At 41.0% G+C, this 26,665-nt stretch overlaps 1 protein-coding gene across 1 annotated transcript in view; it reads left to right on the forward strand.

Annotated features, from left to right (window-relative positions):
- The first annotated feature begins 753 nt into the window (after positions 1-753).
- LOC121513537 (G patch domain-containing protein 8) overlaps positions 754-26,665 on the forward strand; it is a 61,209-nt gene continuing 35,297 nt past the window's right edge. Inside the window, exons 1-2 of the mRNA XM_041793344.1 lie at positions 754-877; positions 973-1,285. Coding sequence (XP_041649278.1) covers positions 1,097-1,285 — 189 coding nt within the window. The 5' untranslated portion in view covers positions 754-877; positions 973-1,096. The remainder of the gene's footprint in view (positions 878-972; positions 1,286-26,665) is intronic.

Consider the following 26,665-nt stretch of genomic DNA (forward strand, 5'->3'; position numbering starts at 1 on the left):
TGCGAGGGGGAGAAGGATTGGCACACATGTGGAGAAAGTTTATACTCTTCTCCCTCCTAAAAATACTCAAAGAAGAGAGGGATGGCTGAAAATAGAGAAGGAGAGGGAGTGGAGGAGGAGGATTTGGGGGTTGCACTTCAATTCTGAGTCACTCAAGCACGTCGTGGAAAAAAATTATCCCCCTATCCCTGACCCACGCACGGGCGCGAGCTGCTTATAATGCCCTGCAACAGGAATCCACTCCGGTGCCTGAGAAAAAGAGAGGCTGATACTTATACAGAAAGAGAGAAGGGGGGGAGGGGGTGAGGAGAAGGAGGGAAGAGAGAGAGCGAGAGAGAGAGAGTGTGTGTGTGTTCCTTGAGAAAGACTCTGAACCACTTCAGTCTGCCTGCGCCGGCTGGCGCACGATACCAACTACAGGAGACTGCTGCAGCTCTGGATTCATCCACCACCTCCTGCCGCGGAATCTCATTCACAAAACTGCTCATCTTAGACCCAAAGCAAGAAAAAGGGGGTCAGATGTATCCCCCCTTTCTCTTATTCGACGTGCATGAAGCTGGCGCGCACCTGCCAGTGTCTGCTCCCCTTTTCTAGACTAAGAGGAACCCCTATTGGGATGCTGCTGCTGCCGCTGCTGTTGCTGCTTCACTGGGGCTGCGTGCACTTTACAGACTGGACCAGTGGACTGTAAAAAGAGACAGAAGAGGAAGAAGAAGAGGAGAGAGGGGAGGTGGGGTGAGCCACGCTGAGGAGAGAGTGTGTGAAACAGAGAGTGGATGGATTCCTCCCCTCCTCTGGCACTCCACAGGCGCTCATTCATTTATTTAAGCCCGGCCGACGAGAGCATGCCAAGCGGAGACTCCAGCGACGGAGTTCGGTCAGTAGAACATCCCTGTGTCTCTCTTTCTGTCTCTTTTAACTCCTTCCACATGCAAAGTTCACACCCATACTTGTCTTTGTTTCCTCCCACAGACTTCCCAACAGGGAACAAGAGTGACACGTCCTCTGTGCTCTCACCTGCGCAGCATCCGCGCAGCAGGACTCCACACTTTGGAAACCCGAGGACCCACAGGAGGGCAGAGGAACCTGTCGATATATGGGCCCACAGCCCCGTGAGGCCCCTGGGATGGCGTGCAGCGCGTGTTACTACCTGGTTATCAGCTCCACGCACCTGAGCAATGGACACTTTCGGCGCGTCAAGGGGGTGTTCAGAGGACCGCTGCGCCCCACGGCGAGCTGCGATTCACCGGGGAGAGAACACACAGGGAGTGATGGATTTCCCAAGGTGGGTGGGTGTGAGACAGAAACAGAAACAGCATGTGTTTGTTTATATCTGGGCTCTTTTTCTCTGTGAAGTTTTTCTCCAAGATGTTGGAAAACAATCTTTTCCAGGCAATTTCTTCCTCTCCTTGTAATTGTCATGGCATGATAATGATTAGGAATTTAGTATGTAGTGTAACAGGAGGTTTCCCACAAGTTTAGGAGGAGGGAAGTGGGTTTGCAAGTGTGTAAACAGTTTGAGCAGGCTGTAAAGCAGCAACAGCCCTGTTTCACCACCCTAAGCAAACATCAGATTCCTAAATGTACAGTAGAGTATGGAGCAATGAAGACAAGACATTCCTTACCACTGTAAATAACTCAATTAACACAGAAATCTATTTTCAAAAATTATTTTAAAAAGCACCTGTGTGTTTGTAGTCAGGTTAGGTTGTGTTAGGTACTTGCATTAGCCTCCAAAGATCATTCCTCCTTTAAGTAGAGCAAGCTTGGGAAAGCTAGGCTATACAGTGTTTCAGATGGGTACAGTTTCTCTGCGTAATTTGGCGAGTTTAAGGCAAAAAAAGGGGCAAAAAATATGTTGGCTCAATTATACAGTATCTGCCAAAATTTTGAAGTGTTTAATTTTTTACCCAGAAAGCCTCTGTGTTTGGCACTATTTCATGTTGCAGCGTTCAGTTGTAGTCTTCCGCCACAGCCACTGCCCTCCTGATCAGCTGTTTGGGTTTTATATTTTGCATATGACATACATTTGAGCAGACATTGTTTTTTAGCCCATTTTTCACCTTAAACCTGCTAAAGTAAACAGAGAAACTGTACCCATCTGCAGTGCTGTGGAGCCTAGCCTCCCCCAGCACTCTGTCCTTAAAGGGGCAACGCACGCTGAAATCTCTGGAGGCTAATGCCACTACTATTTGGTGATGGGTCAATCGTGAACGAGTCGGTTCAAAGAGCTGACTCTTTTACATGAATGATATGAGTTTGAGAGCTGTTTCATTACACTATTATTGATATTACCAATTTTATTTTTAGATAGATTGTGTGTGTCTGTGTCCTATTTGATTGATTAGTTGAGATGATCTTTTATCCTTTACCTTTACTCATGTCTGATGGTGTAACATTAATGTTACATCATGTTTCAGGTGTGTCATACAGCCCAGACAATGCAGATTTCATCTGACCCATGAGGTGTTTTTTCGGGAGACAGTACATTTAAAAAAATAATTAATTTCATAAATTTTAAAAACTGAGTATAGTTGGAGTAGAATACATGCCCAAATACCAGTCATATGTTATGACATTGCTAAAATTGGCAGGTCAAATGAAGGCAAACTGGTACCTGAATGAAGAGCCGTCTGGAGGCCGAAAGAGCTGGCTCTTTTTTCTGAGCCGAGCCAAATGATCCAGATCACTAAAAAGAGCTGAAATTCCTATCACTACTACTACTGCTCTTATACAGCCCAATTTAAAAAATACCAAAATATCCCTTTAAGTATGTACTGCGGATGACATTATTTAGTTTGACAGAAATAACTGAGAAGTTTACTGGATATTTAAAAAAAATTGTCTTGACTGATTTAAAATATTTTTTAAATTGATACGCCTCTAAATATGTTTCTTTGCTCATCATGAGGATGCTCATCAGATAATAAAAAACAGCTGTAAATAAGGAAGTGGAAGGCAAAATCTTTTACTTTTATGAGTCTTAGACAACATTTTCCAAATTCTTTCTTCTTGTAAAGGAAGGTAGATGAGAATATTTCAAACTGCAGGAAATTGGGAATCCAACCATGAAGCCAATGTCCCTCCACGCCTCCCTCTTTTGGTTGTGGGAATTAAAGAAGTCAGATTACTTCCAGTGGGAGAGCCGAAAATAGCTATAATTACCTGGGGAGTGTTTGTTTGTGTAGTTATATTTATGTTTGACCTCCCCGGTGTTGTCGGTGACCTTTCCTTTGTGCCTGTGGTTCCTTTGAGCCACCAAACTGGCGTCGTAAACTGGCTCTCAGTGTGGGACAGAAAGAGAGAGAGATACATATGTGCAACAAAACAACACTCCATGTACACAGCAGCCTAAATATATACATGAGTTGTGCGTCTATGTGTGTGTTGTATCTGCTCTGAGGGTCTCTGGTAATCACACATTATTCATGAGCTCTTAATGTGAGACGAGACAAACTGGCGGAGCTGATGACAAGTTTGATGAGAAAGGAGGAAAGGAGCAGCTGGTATGTGTGTATGAGTGTGGCTATGTGTGGGAGTGTGTGTGTGTTTGCTCGTACGCAAGTCATTACCAGTCTGTCATGTTCAGCCCGCGCTCACTATGTGATGGGAATGAGCGAGCAGTGTTGAGCACACAAGCAGGGATGCTGCAAAGAGTCATATTAACAAATAGAACTTCTGCACACGCTCACATACAGTCACACATTATTCCCAGATGGGCTAAATAAGTAGCATTAATGAGATATTATGTCACATACTCCTTATGTATCTCTATATTTACATTAAAAGGATATGTTGACATACTGTATATCTCAGTTTCTACTAATGAGGCCTCCACTTAAAAATTTGATTATTCCAAACATCAATCATCCATCTCCTTGTAGAATCATCAAATGCTTGTTTTTTATCACCTCTGCAAGAAGTTCAGTCTTGTCCCAGAAACAAGCCTGATTTCTCAGAAATAGTCTATTTTCAATGGATACATCAGGCATCTCCATATTTTTACACTGATTAATGCATCAGGGTGTTTTTAAGGGAGGCATGTTTTTGTTCAGGTTTGTGCATGTTAGCAAAATAGGTGTGAAGATACCAGGATCAAACTTGTTAGAGTTATAGTTATGGATATACAGAAGCCCTAAGTGGGCAAATCATCTTTCTTTTTTTGTCAACTTAGAATATATGTTAAAATATTTTACAGAGCATACTTTTTTGCCTTTGTTTTCCTATGATAAGGAGGAAAGTATGATTGTTTTTCAAGTCTTCTGGCTATTTATCTTATTATCTCAGGATATCAATGCTGACTTCCCTTTGGTAACAATTTGATTTTTTATGTTTTCATGCCTCGTTTTAATTCTGATTTCACTTTTCTGCACAGGCCTCTTTTAGCATTGCCTCTATTGCCTTAGAGTCTTCTTGTAATCATGTGTTACTAAAGAGTGTTATTTATTTATTAGTTTTCGTCTAAAGCTGAAACAAACTAGCCCTGATTCCCCCCTTCTGACCTCAGTCAGCAAAGGCCCAAATACAGTCTGGTCCCATCTCTCAGACACCTGCTCTTCAGCCCACTGGTGTCACACAGCACCACTGTCAGAACAAAAAAGCACACAAAAACTTTCAAAATAAAATAGAATTAATCTTCTGGTTCAGGTTAGGGTAAGGGCTAGGACACCAAAAGTTAAAACCTGACTTGCAAAACCTAAAAACAAAATGTTTAATTTAACCACCTAAAAGTCTGATCAAATGAGTAACACAGAATTGTTCATTGTATTAGACTGGATCAGAAAATCTTAATTGTCTCTGATGGGCAATTAGCAACACAAGTACAGAAATGCTTTACACTTAAACATAAGCATACACAAACACATACATGTAATACTTAGCTCCCATGATTTCATCATGATAAATAGTCAGTGAGAAAAACCTAACAGTCCATAATATACAGTATGTGTAATAGAAACAATGTCTGAGGCTGATGGAAGACATGAGCTAAGATACCTGTTAGATTTGGCCCCCTCCTTGGTCAAGAAAAACTTCTCCCCGAAGGCAGAAGTCTGAACTTCAGAAAAAGCTCAGATCTCTCAGGATTGCGTTTGCCCTCTGAGTGACTCTCAGTTGAAAAACAAAACTGAGAACATTCAAGTTAATAACAAAAATCTTTTGACCAAGTTTCACAATAGTACCCAGCCTGTTTTTTGTTAAACAATGCTGAGGTTTCCAAACCAACATATCATATCTTCAAATGGACTCAATAAAAGAGGAAATATTTTCATAGGTGGTAAACATCATGGGAAAATGGACGGATATGATCAAGAACTGAATGGTGTTTTAAGCTGCTATCTGTTGAAGAGATATAAGTGGTCACGTAATCAGTTTTCTGACTGACAGAAAATCAATCAGAAGTTATCATTTATTCAGAAATTGAGTGCCCTGTGACAGAGGTTATTTACATATTCAATACATCTTTGACGTTCTAAACAAAATAAGGAATTTGATGACCACTCTTCTGAATTAACCTGCATTTTAAGTCAGAAAACTAATTTAACATACAAAATAATATGCAGGCTCATGGCCTTTGCTTGCACCTCTAACAAAATGCTGGGTGGTTCTCAGCCTGTTTGTTTTTTTCTGTAATAAAATATTTAAGGCTTTAAATCTGGAAACTTCTAACCTCTCTTTTTATTTTAAATTTATGTTCTTTAAATCATAACAAGTTATTAGTTTAGTCTATTTTGTTCCATCTTTATATTCTCTAAATTACCTGAAAATTTAAAATAGCTTAAAAAGGCTGTTTGTTTGGATGTTGGCTTACTCAGGAAGTAATACAACTCAGTTTGAAAATGTTTTACATTAAAGCCCTATCTGGAAGACTATATGGTTGAATTTGCTAATATAAGTCCATGTTATCTCAGCTCTTGTTTAGCGCTCTGCCATCCAAACAGGCCTATTTTCCACAGCAGAAATATAAACATAGAGAAAGCACAGAAGCTACTTGTCAAAAGCCCCTCTGTGTAAAAGGCTTGTGATGAATCGCCAAATTAAAACTGACGTCGAAAAAATTATGAGTCTGTGGAGCTGAGATGCAAATCTATAACCCTTTAAATATCATCAAACGTAGAAATGCCATCAAAGGGAAGGCATGCTAGCAAACAACATGAGCAGCAGCGACTCAGGAGATTCCCTTTCAACATGAATATCTGGAGTCGAGTCTTCACCCCTGATGAAATGTTACTGACTGAAAAACAAAGTCCAGACATGCTGTAGAGTCTTAGGGGTTTATAGAGCTGATTTAAAATAGCATAATGGGATCAGCAACAATTTAAAGACCACTTATATGCGATCTAAAGTTTGATACTTTTTTTAATAAGATGTTTAAAAATGATGCAATCTCTATATTTTAGTTATTGTTAGTAACAAAAAGCACTGACACTTAAGATACGAGATCTGTTTCAAAAGACAAGCACAGGCAACACCTTGTATACTATCTAAATAGCACAAAATGTGGCGATGTTCTACTCAGTAAAAAAAAAAAAAAAGAGAGAGAAAGAAAGAAATTGCCCAATATTCTCTGCTAAGCACTTTCTTTTTTTATTGCCATGGTATCAAAACAGGTACAAGTATCATTTGATTTTTTTTTATCCCAGTATCTTGGCAGCATTACTGCTTTATTGAAAAGTGTTCCTTATAACTTTCCCACTCCATTTAAAGGCACCTTTCAGTTTAGTGTGCCCCATTTCTAGCCTGACACACCAGATGGATTTGTTTCATACATCCATGTGGAAAACCTCTGATATACAGCATTTGGGAAAGGGCAGAGCCTTTGAAAAAAAAACTCAGAGGGTGATTGGATGAAAGTTCTGTCCGTCACATCTTTACTGCTGTTCCTTGTTCTTCTTTTAACAAAGAAATGTGGTCAAGTTTTGATAAAACTGGCGCTTTAGCAGCATCCACGCAAATGTCTTCCACCATAATTGCACCGGCCTCTTGTCACTGCTTGCTTGCATCATGACTCCACCGTGCCCGAAAGTACTGCCCCTCATTGCTGATTGGTCCTGTCACACAGAAACAGGCGTATCCATCAGCTTTGCAGGGTTACCCTATTACCCCATCACCACTCGGTATGACTTCATTAATAAATACATAGCAGACCCAAGTCCACTGACAGGGTGTGACGACTGAGTCAGTTATCCAGACTTTAGGGACCTTTTAAGTCAGCTTGTCCCAGCTACAGGCAGACCTATCAGCTAGCCTGAGTAGAACTATCACCCATCTGACCCTGTCAACAAAAAATATAAATGTAGAAGCTTCATAACAGGACCTCTGGCTATTGTATCAGATAGCATTAGATTACACAGGTGGTCATTAAGCTCAAAACACACTGGTGCCAGACTGTTGTGTCCCATTATATGATGCACTTCAATTGCCATTCCTAGCACACACTGAAAGCAGCCTGTCAATGGTCAAACTCCACAGCAGCCACTGCATGGTCAGGTGCTCAATACCAGCGCTGAGAGCCCAGTCGGGGCTCTCCTTCCCTCCTCAGCAGATGAAAAAACAACAGGTGCAGTGGTTTTCACCAGCAGCCAAGGCCTCTCACTTATTCTACACCTCGAACAAAAGATGAAGCTAAATTTTTTTTCTGTGTTCTCAAACAGGGCTGCCACTACAGCAGCCGAGAAGGACAAAACAGCTGTCGTCCCAAGAAAACACCCCACCAGCTGGGGGCAGACCTTATAGAGCAGTAGTGCCGCAGCACATCTGGCCACCACTGGTGTGGGTTTGTTTATGGAAAATAATTTTGGGCAACTGTTCAGATGCATATTGGATGACAACAGGGTGTTTTGAGCTTTATGTTCTAGCTGATAGACATTGTAGTATGAGGAAAGTGGAGCTGAATACGTCCAGTGAAGGGACAAACCCTGCTTGGCCCTGAAATGATGATTTGGGAATAGTTTCTCTGAGCCAAAACTTTCATGGTAAAGTTAAAAGTGTTTGGATAAATAAACATTATTAACTTTTTATCGATGCTTAATTTTCTTAAAGGGTCATTAAAACATTTTAAATTATTTAAAACTATTCAGATAAACTTTCTAACCTGATGGATTAGCCAAACTGTGCTGCAGAACAAGGCAGTAGCTACAGGCCGGGCTTAGTTGTACTGCAAGATGGTAAACAGAGGTGACCAGTGAAGAGATTAGCTAGGCTGTAGCTACAGCGGCAAACCAAAGAATGGAAAGCTTTTCTTGGTGGAGAAGATGTGTTTGCTCTTCCCCTGACTGGCTTCAGCATCAGTGTAATTCACTTACTGACTGCACCAATAGTAAACAATGATAGTCTGTCTCTTGAGCTCATGTTATGTAGTTTACTCGCTGGGGTTGCATATGCTCACTACTTTCCAATTTTTTGGTACTGGCCTATAGAGTAGAGTGTCAGTCCAATAGATATGTGAAGCAGCCAGTCTGGCATGCCAGGTTACTATTCCAGCAGATTATTTACAAAGCCATGCATATTACAGTGTTTCTGGGATGAGTCCTGTGTAGCACATAGTTATAGTTTTCTAAAGCAGTCATGATAGCAGAATTTTAAACTTCAATCTGGTACTAGTTGGCAACAAAACCAAAGTTCAGGATACCCCATATTGGGTAACTTTCCTTTCATTACATTAGTGTGAAACATCAGCTCAGACATGTGTTGGAGTTTGCTTAAAATTTTGGATGGATTCATTCCTATACATCTGTCTTACAAAAATAGAGCTCATTTTTTGTGTTGGTACTTTGCGATACTGTTGATTATCAAAGGTGATATATCATATTGATGTTCTATTTTTTAACACTATCCCCTGTGGTCTAAATAAAACATCTGTGTAAAGCAGAGGTTTTTTGACCTTGTATATACCAATTCTTAAGAACCGTTCTCAGAACACTTGGTTTTGGTGTGTCTCTTTAAAGGCAAATAAGGTCCTTCCGAACCAAGCCTTGCTCTTTCACGGGATGTGCTAAAATAAGTACAGCTGTGTGCTTCTATGGCTGTGGGAGGATATCTTCGGATGGAGACACCAGGTGAGGAGTAGGTATTGTCATAATGACTCATTATGACATCACAGTGTGAATGGATTCTGAACAGGCTGTCCGATTCAGCCCGTCAAGCTAGTTGGTGCTAGTAGTCTCACAATTAGCTGTGTGCAGTGAATGTATTTCAGATGACTGTAGTATAAAGACACCTGTGTCTGGAAGGTCCAGTCACTGGTTAATCAGTATTCATGGCTACCATTACACCATGAAAACAAAAGAACACTTGAAGCAACTCAGAGAAAAAATGAAGGAAAAGTATATGTCAGGGGAGAGACTCTGCATACAACAACTGTTGGCTGAGTTCTTCACGCATCAAAGCTTTATGGGAGAGCGGCAAAGAGAAGGCCATTGTTGAAGAAAAACCTAAATTAAAACTTGACTACCTGACAGAGCTTGAGCAGTTTTGCAAAGAAGAATAGAGTAAAATTTCAGTGTCCAGATGTGCAAGCCTGATTGAGACCTATCCACACAGACTCAGTGCTGTGATTGCAGCCAAAGGTGCATCTACTAAATACTATCTTGAATGTGCCCTTTAATGAGACTGTATCCTTGTTAAACATGTGGTATCAATAATTTTGAAATATGATGGGGCTGGTTGAGCCTGATGAGATCTCTTCAGGCCCAGGAATCCTTGCTATGCCCCTGTGGATAAATGTATATTGTGCTGAGTGCATGTTATTCTCTAGACACTGGATGCCTACGGTTCTGGTTGTCATTCATGGTTGGAAGGACCTGTTCCCCTTCCGCTGCCATGCCCTCACTAATGTAGACATATCTACCTGTAGAAAGGTTTTCAGTGTTGGAAAATGCTGTCTAAGAAGGAAGAGAAGGTCACACAAATAAAATATGTGCTTTCAAAATTATCCATAGCGGTTTATACATGGCCCAAATTTATGGGCCTGTCAGCATGACAAACAGGCAGAGCTTGTGGTCAAGTTGTTCTAAATTGACCTCTTGTTTAAGGTGAAACAAAGTCGTGCTGCTGAGAGTTGAACACAAAGCCCTTAAAGAGTGTTAGTCATGCTGAGCAGCATCTTTTACCCCCCCACCCATTCATTCTGTTGTAGAGGATACTGTGACAGCCGGCACAACAGCTAGCCGCTCTTTGATTCAGCTTAGATCAGTGCAGTACAAAGGATATTACAACCGGGATTTGTCAGGGGTAACTTCTCGCGTCTTCGCTTTGATAAGACGTTGCAGCGTTGAGAAAACACATCTCAACACACACAAACACGCATACACTCCTCTTCCTTTTACAACACATGCTCTGGTTTTTGCTGAAAGATCTTGTTTAGTTAGCTTCCCTGTGGAGTGCTTGAGTATGTCTAGATGAGGATTTTGCTCATTACTACTTTATCTCCACTAATTAGTCATTGTGATAGGTCTCTCGGACGTGTCTAAATTCTGATTCCTGTATGTATATTAGGGCTTAATCACCATTGGTGAGTCATTCTTTAAACTCTTATTAACACTTCAAAGGTGTTTCTTGGTGTCAGAGAAAGAGGGAGGACAGGTGGTGGCAGAAAGGCGTGTGCAAATAGGAGAGATACAGCACTTATTCATCCATCAGTTTAGAAAAAGCGTAAAAGTCCTTCCTTTTTATTTTGTATGAAAAATCCTCCTTCCCTGTTCCATCTGTCTCCTGATTTCCCTTTATAGCCCATCCCTCTGTGGAGAAGTATAACATTGTATGTGTGCATATTTAACTGAAGACTACTTTGATGTATATTTCACCGCTGTTGCAGAAAACAGATGAATCGTCGGCTATACAGCACAGTGTCAAATCGAGTGCATATTTCCCAGCCTGTGTGTGTGACTCTGCATTTGCAACCTCCGTGTTTTCATTGATTCCTCGGGGAGCTGAACAGTGTTTATGGAAATGAGTTGGCATTTAAACATATGCCCCTGAACAATTATCTTGAAACAAGTATTTAGCTGCACAAAAGCACGGCCTCGTGTTTTCCAGTGAGTGAAGTACTCAGCTACAAATTTTACACCATCATGAGGGGGACAGAGGTGAGACGAGCCAACTGGTTCACCATTTGGCACGCCAGTTTGCTCATGGCTGTAAACACGTAGCTCAAGAATCTTTGAGCACTTTTTAATGATGATCATAATGATTAATGATACAAGCTCGATATCAAAAGAACTCCCTGGGGACGATCAAGCTGGTTATAGCGTCTTGACATTTACCAAGTTCGACAAATGTCAGAAAGAGCGAGATTAGCTGGATCAGGATTTGAGATTTAAAAAAAATGTTTTAACAGCAGCTGTAGGGCTGTTCAGTCTTGTGTTGCTTGGAAAAGCTATTTAAAAGTCAGAGCCCTTAATGCTGCAGTCACTCACATTCATAAAGTGTAATCTTAATGCACGTACACTCACACTAGCTCAGCCATCAGGCCCTGGTGGAGCAGTTTGAGAGTGAGCAGGTGAGTGCTGCTGAATACTAAAGTCCTGTATGACTCGACCATTCCTGCTGACCGCTGCAAAGTGCTCCCACTGATCACCGCTAATGTCCTCCATCACAGTTTACACTCAACACTCCAGAGAGCGTGCGTGCGGTCGTGTGTGTGTGTATTGGGGAGAAAGGTGGATAATTGGGACAGATGGGTGAGATAGGATGAAGAGAAAGAGGAGGGAGACGGGGCAAGAGCGAGAGACGGTTGGCATCGATTTTAACACTCTCTCAAGCCTTTATTGACATTTCATTTAGCTAATGAATTCATTAGAGCTTCATAGCATAATAACCTCTACTTGATAACCAGGATGACTCCCTTGAGGAAAATGCTACGTCTTTACTCCAATGCCTTATTTTCTAACTCCTCCAAACTCAGTCTTAGCTTTTTCTGATTTTTTTTCTCCATCTTTTTTTTTCCTGCACTCGGCAAGTTTCTTACCCGTTTGTTTGAGCTGCATTGTGTAACTTGTAAATGAACCCGTTGTTTGAGGTGACATTACCTGCCACTCGACGCAGCAAGCCCTCAGCAATGATGGAGGAAAGAAAGAATAGGAGGAAGGTGCAAAGATGTACAGGCGCATTCATCCCTGCCTATGTTTAGGTTATCTTTGTGCTTCTGTTGGAGTGCATTCACTGGATCTGTGATGCTTATTCACCTCCTGAGATGGAGATGATCTTTATTCAATTTACACAACACTGACTCACTGGTTATTTGTGCCTCTTTGACCGGCACACATACAACCTGACTTGCACTGAAGCATAACTTTTGCAGTCACACAACGGAGTATGTGAGGACTTGTATTTGCACACATTCACAATCCTCCTCTTGGACTCAGAGTTCAGACTTAAGATGTTGCTTTATGAATTGGAAGTGTTTATTTCTGATGCCTGCGAGGTAGAATCTGCTTCTGACCTGACCTGCGTGAGCTGCATGTGGGTGTGAGTGAGCATTTTTGGAAGGTAAAGCCTGAACTGAGCATTTTCTAATCGTCTGTTATCAGGAGAATGACTGGAGATGAATTTGTTGGTTCAATATTTTTATCATCAGGCGTGCCAACATCATTAAAATGTCCTTTCTGGTATAAGCTATATGTTGTGAGTGACACACATTGAAGCATCTGAGCACACATGAGCAGACACAACAGATGGCCACCCTCTCATTTTGTCTATTACCTCGGGACAGATGTTTGTCTGTGTGGTCATTAGTGATCGCAGCATCAGATAATTACCTGGAGACACAGCAGCACATAAACACACAGTCTCTCACATACAATTAGTAAGTGTTTGATAATTAGAGGATGTTTGATGAACCATCTGGAACAGCAGCTCAGGTAGAATCTGACTGACAAACAAAATCATGCACGTGGAAAACCTGAAATCATGGCTATCAAAGTCGGCGAGGGAGGAAAACTGTACAGTGGATGAAAAGCCGACAGGTGAGAGACAAAGAGATGAAAGCTTTTTGTTTTGCGATCATTAGGATGTCATGTCTTCTTCAAAGTTTGATCTCATCCGCTTTTGTTCTCCTGGACTCCAGTTTTCTCTAAAAAAACCATTTACAGCTGCTGTCTGTCTTTTACTCCGTTCACTCCTCTACCTTTTACCGTTACCTTTGCTCTCATCCCCCACTCTCTCCCTGACACTTCTCTTATCTGCCTCTCCTATTGCTTTTCATCTCATCTTTGCAGCCCATTCATTTTTAAGCAGGTCAGGGGTTCAACTGTTCAAGGCCTTTGAGTCTTTGTGTGTGCTTGGAGAGGATTTGTGTAGATGAAATATGTGTGCACAGTGTGCCTATAAGGGAGTTTGTGGGTGTAGGCAATGGAGGTAATATTGCAGTTGCAATAATGCTGAAAAATCCTTGAAGGAATGAAAGAAAAGCGATGGTGTTTTATTTGTTGGCTGGTGAATTTGTTCTTCAATATCTTCCATTTTTCTTCTTCTCTGGATCCTACAGGGGTAGATGTGGGGCTCAGTTATTGCCCCATTAGCTTAGCATGCACACAGTATGCCTCTGCATGCACATGTGGGCGTGCACCTTTCATATGTTTGCACTTCTGTGCTTGAATGCTTGCATGTATGCATGTCTGTGTGTGTGTCTCCAGCTCTGACACTCAGGGCCGGGTTAAGAGCAGCTCAGACAAATTAATTATCTCTCCTCTGGAGCAGAGATGACTCACTGAAAGTGAGGCTGTGAACCAGCAGAAGCCCGGGAATCTCTCTGAGCCAAGCAGAGACCAAGAGGGCTTCCATCAAGATAAAGCAACGTGAACTTCATCCTCAGCTAGATCTTGAGATTATATTTTTTCTCAATTGTATGAGCATAAAGCCAATTTATAAAACTAGTGGCTTAAACCATAATTGTTTTATTTATAGATCAAAAGAGGAGATTCAATGAGTATTAATGCATTTATTTCCCTGAAATCACTGACATCAGACCAAAACATGCAGGACGCCAGAGCCTTACTAATGCCTCTAAAGTACTGAGATGGGTCCGGTTGCAGACCGTATAAATTTCTGATGGTCACGCTCACAGAGCGTTCATATGAGACACCGTATAACTCAGAAAGGAAGTGCCGTAAGATGCATGTACAACTTACTTGGAGTTTTAGACTTTTTTTTAGAAAAATCCAACTTTATCCATAAACAAAGTCTGGCAGTTAAATTCATGAAATAACCACATTACAGACATTATAGACTAAGCAACATTTTATTAACAAAACAGAAAATATCAGCATTCTAAGCTGGGATTGAAACATGTATAGAGCTGTTTAAGAAATAGTCACACGAGCAGTGGCTGCTTTAGCTTTGTTAGCTTTAGCTAAAGCTAACATAGCTACCCCTAGCTACGTAATCAATGTTACTACATGAGTCAGTGTAGTCAATTATGTTGCTGGTGTGAAAGCTTGCATTGACTTGCAACTGGTTCGAAAAATAAATATTTTGTGTGAATTATTCGCATGAAAAAATTGCGTCAAACATGCAAGGATCTTGAGTTGATAAACTGGATTTTATATTTAGTAGGCTATTAAATTCAATTACCCTTAAACCCCCTAAGTCTCCCTCATGGCAGGATGGTTTAAACTAACACTGGCACATGCCCTTTCAATCATTGTATTAATGATCAGTCCATCCATAAATGGGTTAATGATTTATTTTTTGTGAAGAAATGTTTATCTATAACTAGGTTCATGATTTCAGTTTGAAAAGAGAACTTTATTATGATCCTAAAAAGGAGCACTAAGCTGCCTGTTTTATAATTAAGTTAATTTTTTTTTACAGGTTTTCAGTTTTTGTAGTTATGTTTTTTTTCTAAATAGTTCCAGAGAGAGCACTGCAGCTGAGCAATGTTTTGCACACTGATGGTTTTAAATGGTTTTATGCCTGTCCAGTCACTGTTTTCACTACATTAGTTTGAATACCCACATTAAGTGATGAGAAAATTTGCCATGAATTTAGTCATGCATTTTTAACATTTAAATTGTTTGGGAAACAAAATCTAATATTTAAATTTTGAAAGTGTTTATCAGTTACAAAGTTTGATAAATCAGACGGCTGTCACAGCACTTTCTTTTGGGCCAAAAAAGGTGTTTAGGAGGTACTTGGCTGAAAAAACATTTCACAGGGGGTACATCACTGAAAAAACAGTGACAACCACTGTCCTAGACCTTTCCTTAACCCTTACCCTCACCCTAACAAGAAGTTTAATCCGATTTTATTTAGAAAGTTTTAGCACATATTTCCTTTCTGGGATATACAGTGTCTCTGTGAGCGTAGTCATCAGGAATAATTGCTCTGCAACTGGGTTGTCTTGGAATGACTGGACTTAATGTGGAGTTTTTTGTAAACTCAAAGCAGGCTTTCATGGGTTTTGCACCGAGGAGAGGCTCTGTCTAGCCTCTTCTGGAACTTTGTCCAGTCTCCACACAGAATCTCTGGAGCTCAGTCTGAGTGACCATCGGGTTCCTGGTCGCCTCTCTTACAAAAGCCCTTCTTTTGTGATTGCTCTGTTCAGTTGGTCAGCTCTTAGAGTCCTGGTTGTGCCAAACTTCTTCCATTTGAATCATGGAGGCCACTGTGCTGTTGGGAACCTTCAGTGCAGCAAAAATTCATTTGTAGCCTTCCCCAGATCTGTGCCTTGCAAAAATCCTGTCTCTGAGCTCTGCAGCCAGTTCCTTTGACCTCATGGCTTGGATTTTGCTCTGATATGCATTGTCAGTTGTGAGGCCCTCTAAGGAGAGGTGTGTGCCTTTCTTAATCATGTCCAATCAAATTAATGCACTACAGGTGGACTCCAATCAAGGTATAGGAACATGAGAATAATCCAGAGGAACAGGAGGCACCTGAGCTAAATTTCAAGTGTGGCTGCAAAAGGTCTGAATGCTTTTGTCTATGTTATATTTCAAATTTTTATTTTTCTTAAATAAATATGCAAAACATTCTGTTTTCACTTTGTCATGAAGGGGTACTGAGTGTAGATTGATAAGAAACAAAAAGTAATTCAGACAGCTATAGCATCAGGCTGCAACATAAAATAAAACAAGGGAAGGTCTGAATACTTTCTCAATACACTTTGAAAACAAACCTTGCATAAGTACACACTTTTCCAAAAAGGACATTCACAAGATCTCGCTCCTGTCTAAATTGCTGCTTTTGATGCCTGTTGTTGAAAATCAGGCTTCAGCTGCTCAGTTGGTGTCAATATCCTGCTCTTTTCTTGAACATCACACAGGGTCTTGGACTTTTTAGTGACTACAGTAGAGCTGCAAGTTACATGCTGGCTTTTCAGGTGATAGAAAGATCTGATGTCGAGTTCACAGCAGTCGAGAGTTGTTTCCGGCCTGGTCACAGTTTGCAGTGTCCTATTTTTCCCTTTTGTGCAACAAATGTGAGGTACTGTTCATATCTACAAGCCTCATCAGATGTCTTGAGTTGAACCACTGTGCTGTTATTGTTTTCCTACTCCATTCACTCCAGCTGTTTATAGAGGTATAATGTGAGTAATGTCAGATGAGTGCTGTCTAATCCCAGGGACAAGCAGGTCTGCTCATGGTACCCTCAGGCTCTAAAAGTAGTATAAGAGGTAGAGCCTTCAGTTATCAGGCCCTTCTCCTTTTAAAATCATCTCCAACTGTCATTCTCATTCATCTCTTTGTTATTGATGTTAATATTAGAATGTTTAGTCTCTTATCAAACATGGCTATCTCTGCTAATTCTTCACATATTGTCACCCACATTACTGAAATTATAACCATATCTAAAAAAATACATTTAAAATGGATTGGCTTAGACAGCGGTAAATCTGTCTTACTGTTTTTGCCCTGCTTGTTTTCCTTCCTTCTACACATCCCACATCTTCCTCCTCTTTCTTCCCATCTCCCCTTTTTTTTCTTTTGTTGCATCTCCCTCCTCTCTCTTTCTGTATCTTCCTCTTTACTCTTCCTACTTTCTGCATTTTCCTCTTCATTCTTTCTGCAACTTCATGTTCAATCTTTCTGCATCTTCCTTTTCTCTCTTTCTGTATCTCTCTATTCAATGTTTTTGCATCGCCCTCTGCATTCTGCAGTCTGCATTCCCCTTATTTTCTGTGTCTCCCTCCTCTCTTTTTCAGCATCTCTCTTCTTTCTTTCTGCTTCTCATTTACTTTTTCTACATCTTCCTCTCAGTCTTCATGGATCTCCTTCTTGACTCTTTCTGCATCTTCCTTTTCACTCTTTCTGCATCTCCCTCTTCTACCTCATGCATTTCCCCACTCTCTCTCTCTCTACACCCCCTTCCTCCCTCTATCTGCATCTTCCCCTCTTCCTCATGCACTCCACTCTTCTTTTTGTGCATCTTTTCTTCACTCTTTCTGCATCTCCCTCCTCTCTTTTTCTGCATTTCTCTCCTGTTTTGTTCAGTAACTTTGTTGGATCCCTTTCTGCATTTTTCCTCTATCTTTACAACCTTAAAACAGCTATGGCAGATGGCTGCTTTGATGTCGATGCTGGTTCTGCAGGACAATCTGAATGCTTCATCATACTAAGACATAAAAGGACAGTGCTATGCTTCCGACTTTATGGCAACAATTTGGGGAAGGCCCTTTTCTATTCCAACATGACACCAGGGCCTGGCCTCATACATGCATCACAATGAATGGACACAAATTCCCACAAAAACCCTCTTTGTGAAAAATTTTCCAAGAAGAAAGAAAGCTGTTATAGCTGCAAAAGGGGGGTCAACTCTATATGCACATATATTTGAATACAGTGCCATTACAGTCCCTGTTGGTTAATTGTCAGGTAGCCTAATACTTTTGTCTGTGTAAGTGTAGGTAATGTACACACAATATTCTGTTGGAGCAGGGGAAACTTTCTCATGTTAAGTGGATAGTTTGTAGAAATGATCTGATGTGCTTCTGAACCATTTTCCCCCTAGGACTCCATAGATTTCCCCTGCTGCTGCAAAATTCTAGATAGTGCTGCTGCAATCATAATTTCTGTCATCTTTTGAATGCTGAATTGAGCAAATTACCAAAAATATAAGGCTGGATTGCGTTTTGTGACACTTTGAGATATAACTGTGTAGGTGAAAAGAGTTATTGGACATTCAGACCTGATTTCTTTCTCCCAAAAATCAATGTTGAAATCTTGGTTGGTGCTCACTGGGCGTATTCAGTTGTTGCTGATAAAATTTCATTGCAGATGATTTTTAGTTTCAGCCACATTCTCTTTGTTGACCTCTGACTGATAGCCCTAAAGGAGAGAAAGGAGAAGAAAAGGTCAGTTTTATAGGGCCAAGGGTTCAGGAAAATGAAAAGGGTTTTATTGAACTTTAACCTTATTTTGCCTTTTTATTATGCCTTGTATGTGGGAGTTCATACAGTGGAGCGTGCTTATACACGTGCAGAGAAAGGGAAGCAGAAGAAAGAGCACAAATGGGTCAAAAATCCATGTTTTATTATAATAACACAGTGTGCTCTCATGTGTTTGCTCTACTGTGCTCTCATGTTTATGTATGGGAGTAGATAGGACCTGCTAGGACATTCTGATAGCGCGGGGTCGGTCATGCATCAGTAACAATGCATCAAATTATATCAGACTTACCTCCACCAGCAGCACAGGCCACGATGCAGTCACTAATAATTTATGCCGTTTGCTCTGACCACACATCAGCAGTGATGGCAATATGGCAGAACAAGCCACCACAATTATCCTAAGCAGTCACATTCCTATGTTTAGCATATCGAAGATGCCAAGCGCTCAGCTTAGCGTGGTGCAGAAATGCCTTGGTTGTGCTCTGCCAGGATGGCGGGATCTCAGTGGTCTGCAAGCACCCTGAAGCTAGCAGCCACGAGGCCTTGGCTACCTCTTTTACATGGGCAGTGTGCCTGTTTTCCTCTGTCTGTTTGTGTTTGTATGTTTGGCATGATCGTGTTTTGCCGGTTTCTGCACGAGTCTGCCATGGGTCCTTCTTACCCTTGCTGTGAGGTATATTCTTACAATGTGGTACGGGATTAGTCACAAGCCTGAATGGAAAGACATGGAAGCAGCGGGTGGGGAGGAGAATAGAGGGAGAGGAGAGAGGATGAGAGAAGACGAAAGGAGGGGAAACCCCCACAAAGATGAGAAGAAATCTGTGGGTGGATTGTGCGAGTGCATGTGTTCCTTGCCTGCCTGCCTGCCATGGGTATTCATCAATTTCCCTAAGATTCGCCACTTTTTCTCTGCCATAAAGCCCGGAGGCAAGAAGTAAACAGAAACTCTGTAAGATCTGCTTCTCCCTGCCTCTTTTTGTTTCTTTTCCTGCCATTTGTTTCACTTTCTTCTCCCCACATGAAAAGTTAGCCGTCCGTGTTTTTGCGGCTGTGATTTCTTAGATTACATATGCAGAACATGTCTGTCATCTAGCAAAAGGAAATCGATTTAATGAGAGGTCTGTAGGATGTGGTGCATTTTGTGTCTATCTCTGCGTGTGCAGGTGTTGCAGCAGCTGACGTCTTTGTGAGAAAAACATTTTTGTTTTGGAAAAGAGTGAGTCGTGCGCGTTGCAAATGAAGCCAGAATGCACAAACTTTGTGCGTGTGGCTAGAGGGATGAGTGTATGTGTGTGTTTGTGTTCCCATGCGAGCGTGTGAAAAACAGCAGCGTGTGATTTATGCAAATGAGTGTCATCGGCCGAGGAGGAGGCAGAATTCCCAGGCCTGATGAGTGGCTTAATGATTCATCAGCCTGGCTCAGGCAGGCATCAATAATGGATGACAGAGTGGGTCATGCAGGATTGCTTGCCCCTTGATTAAAGTGCTCCACAGCTAAACGCCTCACTTCCTCCCTCTTCTCACCCTACCTCGTGCAGGAATAAACACAGGACTCTGCCACATACACTTCTCAAACACTCACTTTTGCACACGTGGTCACAGACTTCCTCTTTTCATCTTGCTCCATACAGCTTTATGTCATCTCACCTCTCACATGCTTAATAAGCTCTCATCCCTGCTTCATCTCCTCACTCTGCTTCTTTGGTCTTAATCCAATCATGGAGGGAGAAAAAGAGGGGAGAGAGAGGAAGCAGGAGAAGAGGCGTGGGAGAAAAGGAGAGAAAGAAGGCCACAAATGAATGCTTTATAATTTGTCCATACAGAAATGGAACCTTTCTCTCAGGAGATAAGACAGGAACATAAATGTTCTGTCTCACACAGAGCAGAGCGAGCTGTTTCATCCCTCCCTCTCTCTCTTTAAGCTGTATGTGGGTGTTGGTGTGACAGGACAAATCTCTGTCTATTAGGAGACATAAACCTCTAAACCCCGAGCTACACAGCCATACATACTAATGCAGCAGTACACAGGGATGGATAGAAGTTGGAAACGATAGCGAGGACACACGGAGAAAGAAGAAGAGCAAAGAGATGGAAGGATGTTAAAAGCAGAGGGAGTCCTGGCGGGATTTCAGCCTCCCCACGGCCAGCACAGGGTCTTAACTGATACACAGTCTTTGAGCACAGCAAAACCAGCTTTAGCAAAGTCGGACTGATGTGTACCACAGAGTTCGTCTGCTTGTGTGAGCGTGATTATGCGAGAGGAAAGGATTCATTCCAGCATCCTCGCATGGAGTATCATTAGCTGTCCATACACTCGCTCTCTAATGTGACACAGAAAAGATCCCCGTCTCTTATTGGACACTCGTGATATCCTCCCTGATAGCCCCAACGAACCACACAGAGCGGAACATGCACATGCACAAAAAACCCTCAACTGCACTTCAAAGCATCAACAGAGGCTGCAATCATGAATGCCTGAAAGAGGGCAATCATTCCTCGATTCACCAACAACTGCACCCCATCACTCTCTCACCCATACTCACCCACCCCTCTCCCCTCTTTTTCCCTGAGTTGTCAAGACTTAGACGGGCGTTTAGAAAATAGCGTGTAATCTGCGATTGTATTAATCCTGTTCCTTAAATCCATCACTTCCCAAACTGATTACCTTCATCTTCTTAACTTGTTTTTCACTAATCTGCATCATCACTCTGACAGATTACAGTCCCAGTTTGATCACTTTAACAGATAGAGACACAATCCTCTTTAAGGCAGTCAATCATTCGCCTCGACTGTAAGGGGGTGTAGACTTTCTTGGTTGGGGTGGCATGGAGTATGCGTGGCCACACAATAGACAAATATTCATTTACCACTTCTGCCTCAGCTAATTATAGCAACTTTTACTCTTGACATTAAAGGATTACTTTGTGACATCAAGAGCAGATTTTAAGACTCTGTTTGGACACGCCTCTTCTATCCCTCAGCTCCTTTTTCTCCCCTCCTGTTTTACCAGCCACATTCACGATCAATCTCTAAAGTTGTGATGAATCTCAAAGCTTATGAGTGGTTCTCTGGCCACGTCTCCCTGCTGTCAAAGCCCTGTCATTCAAGTTTTTCCTCAATAAACCTCCCTATATGTGACTTTGTGGAACAGTGAACCTTTCAAAATAAAAGCGTTCTGTACTGCGGCTTTTGCTTTGAAAAGCAGTAACTTATACTGTGTCTATCTTTTCTGAGGCACATTGCACCAGTGTGGAAATACAACATTCACAAAAAGTAAAAGTTTAAAGAAAATCTGTGTTAACCCTTTAAAGTCAATAGTATCATGAGAATTCCAAGTTTAGTTCCCGTTTCATTCAGTTGTTAATTATTTCATTCATATTTTGTGATAAAATCTCTTCACTTTTTAGTTAGGTCCTAAGTTTCCCTTTTTTTCAAGAGGGTCTGGCTGCAGACCTTGACAAAACCTCTACGCCGGGGCAGACCTCTACGCTGGGGCATGCAGCATGTTAGCTGTTGTTAGCATAACTACACCGCTGTGCTTTCAGGACCTTAGCATAGCCCCACACGCTGGGGCGTGCAGCAGCAGACCCCTAAAACCCCTAAAACCCGAGTGCTTAGGTTTAGGCATTAAAACCTGAGTGGTTAGATTTAGGGTAAGCCAGTGGGGGACCAGATAGAGCTGAAAATTTGTCGTGGGTAATATACGTCATTGCCCCAGCGTAGAGGTCCACGGGCTCGGGCAATGTACGTCACGCCCCAGCGCAGAGGTCCGCCCCAGCGTGCAGGTCTCCAGCTGAACGCCCCAGAGTAGAGGTTTGCTCGAGGGCTGCAGCCAGATGCCTCTCCTTTTTTTGTCATGTCTTTTGAGCCAAAATGGGGGCTCACCTGAGATTTGAACCCAAGACTTCCCAAACCCAAAGTGAGAATCATATTCCTAGACTAAAAGTTTCCAAGTTGGTTGTTTGCATATGCATCTCACACTGAGTGAATATCTGTGATCAAAAGGAGGGGAGGGGGTGGTCTAAAAGGACTAAGACAAAGTAACAGTTGGCCAAATGATGAACATACTTACTATGAAAACATAAGTCATTGCTCTATGATATTTTTACATAGGTTGTATTTGGCTTTTGATATTTGATATTCAGAACATGTCAGGTAAAGTTGCATTTCCACAGCCCGGTTCAGTTCAAGTCAGTTTGGTAAGCAATTATTTGCATTTTTGCTCTGAAACTTTGGAAAAGTTGCTCAAATAACTGATCTGTGCTGTCCTAGTGTTTCGGCACCTTTCTACTGTTGTATCAAGAGTACCTATTGGACCGCAAAGACAGAAGCTGGAAAGATAGACAGCGTTTGTCATATCAACCTGTACTGAACCAAACTAGACCACTGTTGGAAATGCCTCATGGGTTATCACAAAGATGATGATATGTTATCATGAGGTTTTAATCTGATGAAAAAAAGGCAACGCAGTTGCTGCATAAACCTTCCATGCTTCATTTTTAAAGCTCCTATGAGGTTTTTGCAGGTTAAAATCCAGACTAAAAATCCTGCTTATGCATCTAAATGAGCTACAAAATGATTCAAATTATCAGTGCCAACACTGCTTATTTGTACACAGCATTTAACTCGTTCTACATCTGTTGTGGGAAAAGGTGCCTGACAGAAACTGTTGAAGTTTTCCTGAGAAAAAATTCACAAGCGCTACTTTTGACTGTAACAAGGCAGCAGGAGATTGATGCCTTCCTCACTAATTACGTGTTGCATTAATGCTGATGCACCATGCTGCTGGCAAAGTTGAACCTCCTCCACCCCAGCCTCCTCCTCCATCAGCATAAAGCTGTTAACTCCCTCATATTCAGATTCATACTACTACAGATTCATTACTCTTGAATGAATTTCATTGTATTCAGTACCCTTTGTCATAAAGGTATCTATTGATATGGGGGTTTCTATGCATTCCCTGGAAAGTCAAAGCATGCTGCTTGACTAACCCAGGGAGCATCTTTTGGGCAGAGCCTTCTCTGTCAGGTAAAACTGTATATCCATTTTGCAATAAAATGGTTAAATGTATGATGAGAGAGCTCCTGAATGAACAGTAACAAAGTCTTTGGGATTGTCCCTGAACCATATTCTAGGGCTTAAATTTTGAATTTCCCTATAAAGGGTTAGTGTGTCCCCATAAAAAAGTTTTAATAAAACAAGATAAACCACACTGTTCTTTTTTTATTAATTTAACCAGGTTAGTCCAATTGAGATGAAAGATCTCTTTTTCAAGGGAGACCTGAGAATGGCAGCAACACACAGTTTCAACAACACATGCACTTAAACTCATACAATACACAACAAATGTGAACAAAAATATTAAATCATCAGTCAAAACGGTGGCATTCGGGGTGTGTTAAAAAGGCTTAGAAATCTTTAACAGCAAAGTTTGTTTAAACACAACTCCTGACTGAGGTGGCACCTAAAGAAGCTGTAAGATTTCAGAGGGGGTCCTTTGCCAACCCAGGCCACCTCTAAAACTCCCCCTCCTTGGATAAACAAGCCTAATACTGTACTTTTAGTGTGTCTGTTGTATGTAAGTACCAATTTAAACACGTTTTACACCCACTTATCCCCACTGGGTTTTCAATTGTGTCTGTTATTCAAATGCCAAGAATGTATGGTCCATGTAATTCCATTTTTCTGCCAGCTGGGAGAGAAAAGCATTTTAATACTGGAGATGACATTTAGCAGGAGAAGAGAGAAGCTTCTGTAATAGGCACACAGATGGAGGGACACGTAACTGACAAGTGCTTTTAATGCATTAAAGAGAGAAACAGGTATGGGAGAGGAACTGAGAGAAGCTCCTAAAATATAACAAAAGACTACAATAGAAGAAAAAAGCTGAAATGAAGGAGGTAAGGGAGTGGGTGAAAAGATAAGAGAGGTCCATATTTGTGCAAGGCTCTTCTTGTGTCATTTTCTCTCCTGGAAGCAGCATCAAACAGGAAAACAAAACTGCAGACTGCATACAAACATACTTACTTTAAATGCATGTCTTTAAATGCAGACATTGCAGAGAATTTCTTGTATCTCTTTGTGGAGTCATGCTCTCCTTGTGTGAACTTAGAGAGAAAAAGAAGGAAAACTCTTGCTTTTAGAGAAATTCAAGTCCCCAAAGAGCACATTTAGTGAGTGGTAGGATCATAAAAATACATTAGCAGATGCAGAGGAGACCACAGTTTGTACAGCACTTGGGTATTTTAGGAATTCATGCATGCTTGTCATGCATTTGTGCTTCTCTTCTGATCCCACCAAACACAAATTTTGTTCACAAACCAGCTGAGAAACCAACTACAGGTCATGTTTGCTCAAGTGGAAAAAATGTTTTATGATGTCCTTTGCTTTTGTGTTTGTGTGTTAACCATGCAGTGCCCCAGTGAGTAAGAGGTCTAGATTACATTATACTGAGGATAACACCAAAGCAGAAAGACTGAGGGTGCTGGGAAGTGGATGAATTTTAAATGTAGGATTGATCAATGAATAAACATGAAAACAAGCTGGGCCTGCTAAACGATAGCGAGAGATAAAGAGAATAAGGAAGAGGAGGGGTGGACACACTCTTTGGCCTTGTGTTGTGATGGACAGGGAATTAAATTTTGATCGCTCGCTGAGTGATCGTTTGGTCAGGCCTTGTGACTAATCAGAGATTTATGACTTTAACAGGACAGCGCTGTGATTTTTTCATGCCTCAGACTGCCTGCCGTTGCCCTACACAGATACGGTACAGTTATTCTGAGGCATTTCACCACAGTTCTCTCATTATTTTTCACCTTCCTTCATATCTAAATGTGATATGTCATACGTTACATAAGGACTCAGGATGCTTCCCTGTGGCTCTCTTTCTTTTTTAAAGACTCTAAACTTCCTCTATCAGCACAGATGCCTTTAGAGCACATTTATTTTTTATATGAGCAACACAGTTTATTTACCGGTAACAGAGCATAAAAGCAGCACTTACTGCAGCCTCAAGTGTTTAGAGGGTGTCATATTTTCTGTATTTTTTATACACTCTGGCATATTAGATTTTGAATTAAACAATGATTTCAAGGTTAAAAAGCTGGTCTCGGCTTCAAGTGAGTCTGAGGGTTGACATTCTTTCTCTAAGTGGAAAATGTAAACAAAGATTGTTTGATAACCAAAATGGGGCAGAGATCTAAAATGTACAAATAAAGACATGGAAATAAGTTGTTTAAAACAAAACTGCAAACTTTCTCTTCTAATTGATAAGTGTCTTCCAGGGAGGCCTGATAGAACATATTCAGAAGGGTCAAGTCTTTGATTATGTCTATGACAGCAAGACTTTATATTTCATTCCTGCAAAGAAGTAGCAAAAAATATACAAACATTAATGAAATTGACTTAAATCATATTTCTGTTTTCACTGTAAAAGTCCATGCCCCTGTATCATGACAGTCTTGCTGCAGAAGGTACTTTCAAGTGGTTGAAAGTGTGGCCTAATTTCTCAAAAAATGACAGTGATGTCATGCAAGGCATGCATCTTTTTGAACCAGAGCTGTTTATTTTGTACAATATTTCACTTTCATTTTTAAATGTCCAGACATCTAGCATCTAGAGACTAGTTTTATATTTATTATATGGTTTAACTTTAAAGAAAATAAGCAGTATTTTATTCTAATTCAAGTTCAGAGATCAATGACCCAAAGTGCAGTTTGCTTTAACACCTTTCCAACAAAAAAGACAATTTTTGTATATTTTAGCATGTTCTCCTCCCAAACACTTGATGTTTACCATTTTTAGATATCAAAACTGTTTATTATAGTCAGTAATTAAAGTGTGCTTGTCAGTGACTCTCACTCAAGATGGCATACATCTTGTTCAGTGTTCAGAGAGAAAACAAAAGAAAATTTTGAGTTGTTAACAGTAAAAAATCAACATAGTCTACTTTTACCCTAAAAAAATTCACAGGAAGTAATTCATAAGGGAACCGATAAAGAACTGAATTAATAGGGAGAATCATTCGTGGCATCAATATCAATAAAATCACATCAATTTCCATCCTTTCAGACAGGAAATGCCATGATTTGCCACTGCCACATTTTAATCCACTTTGCTAAGATTCATAGCTCTACCAGTGTTTAAAGACTCTGATAATACTACTTCCTGTTTCATGGCAAACAAACTACCATGACTTTACATTACATTACATTTTTGTATGTAACTTGAACTACACCCAACTCGAACCTACTGGCAGCTGTAAAAAGGCTACAACAAACAAACAATGAGCACAAACATTTAGTTTTCATGTTCATATTCCTTTTTATGGGAAATAATTACAAT

This window comes from Cheilinus undulatus, linkage group 8 (assembly GCF_018320785.1).
Source record: "Cheilinus undulatus linkage group 8, ASM1832078v1, whole genome shotgun sequence".
NCBI lineage: Eukaryota > Metazoa > Chordata > Actinopteri > Labriformes > Labridae > Cheilinus > Cheilinus undulatus.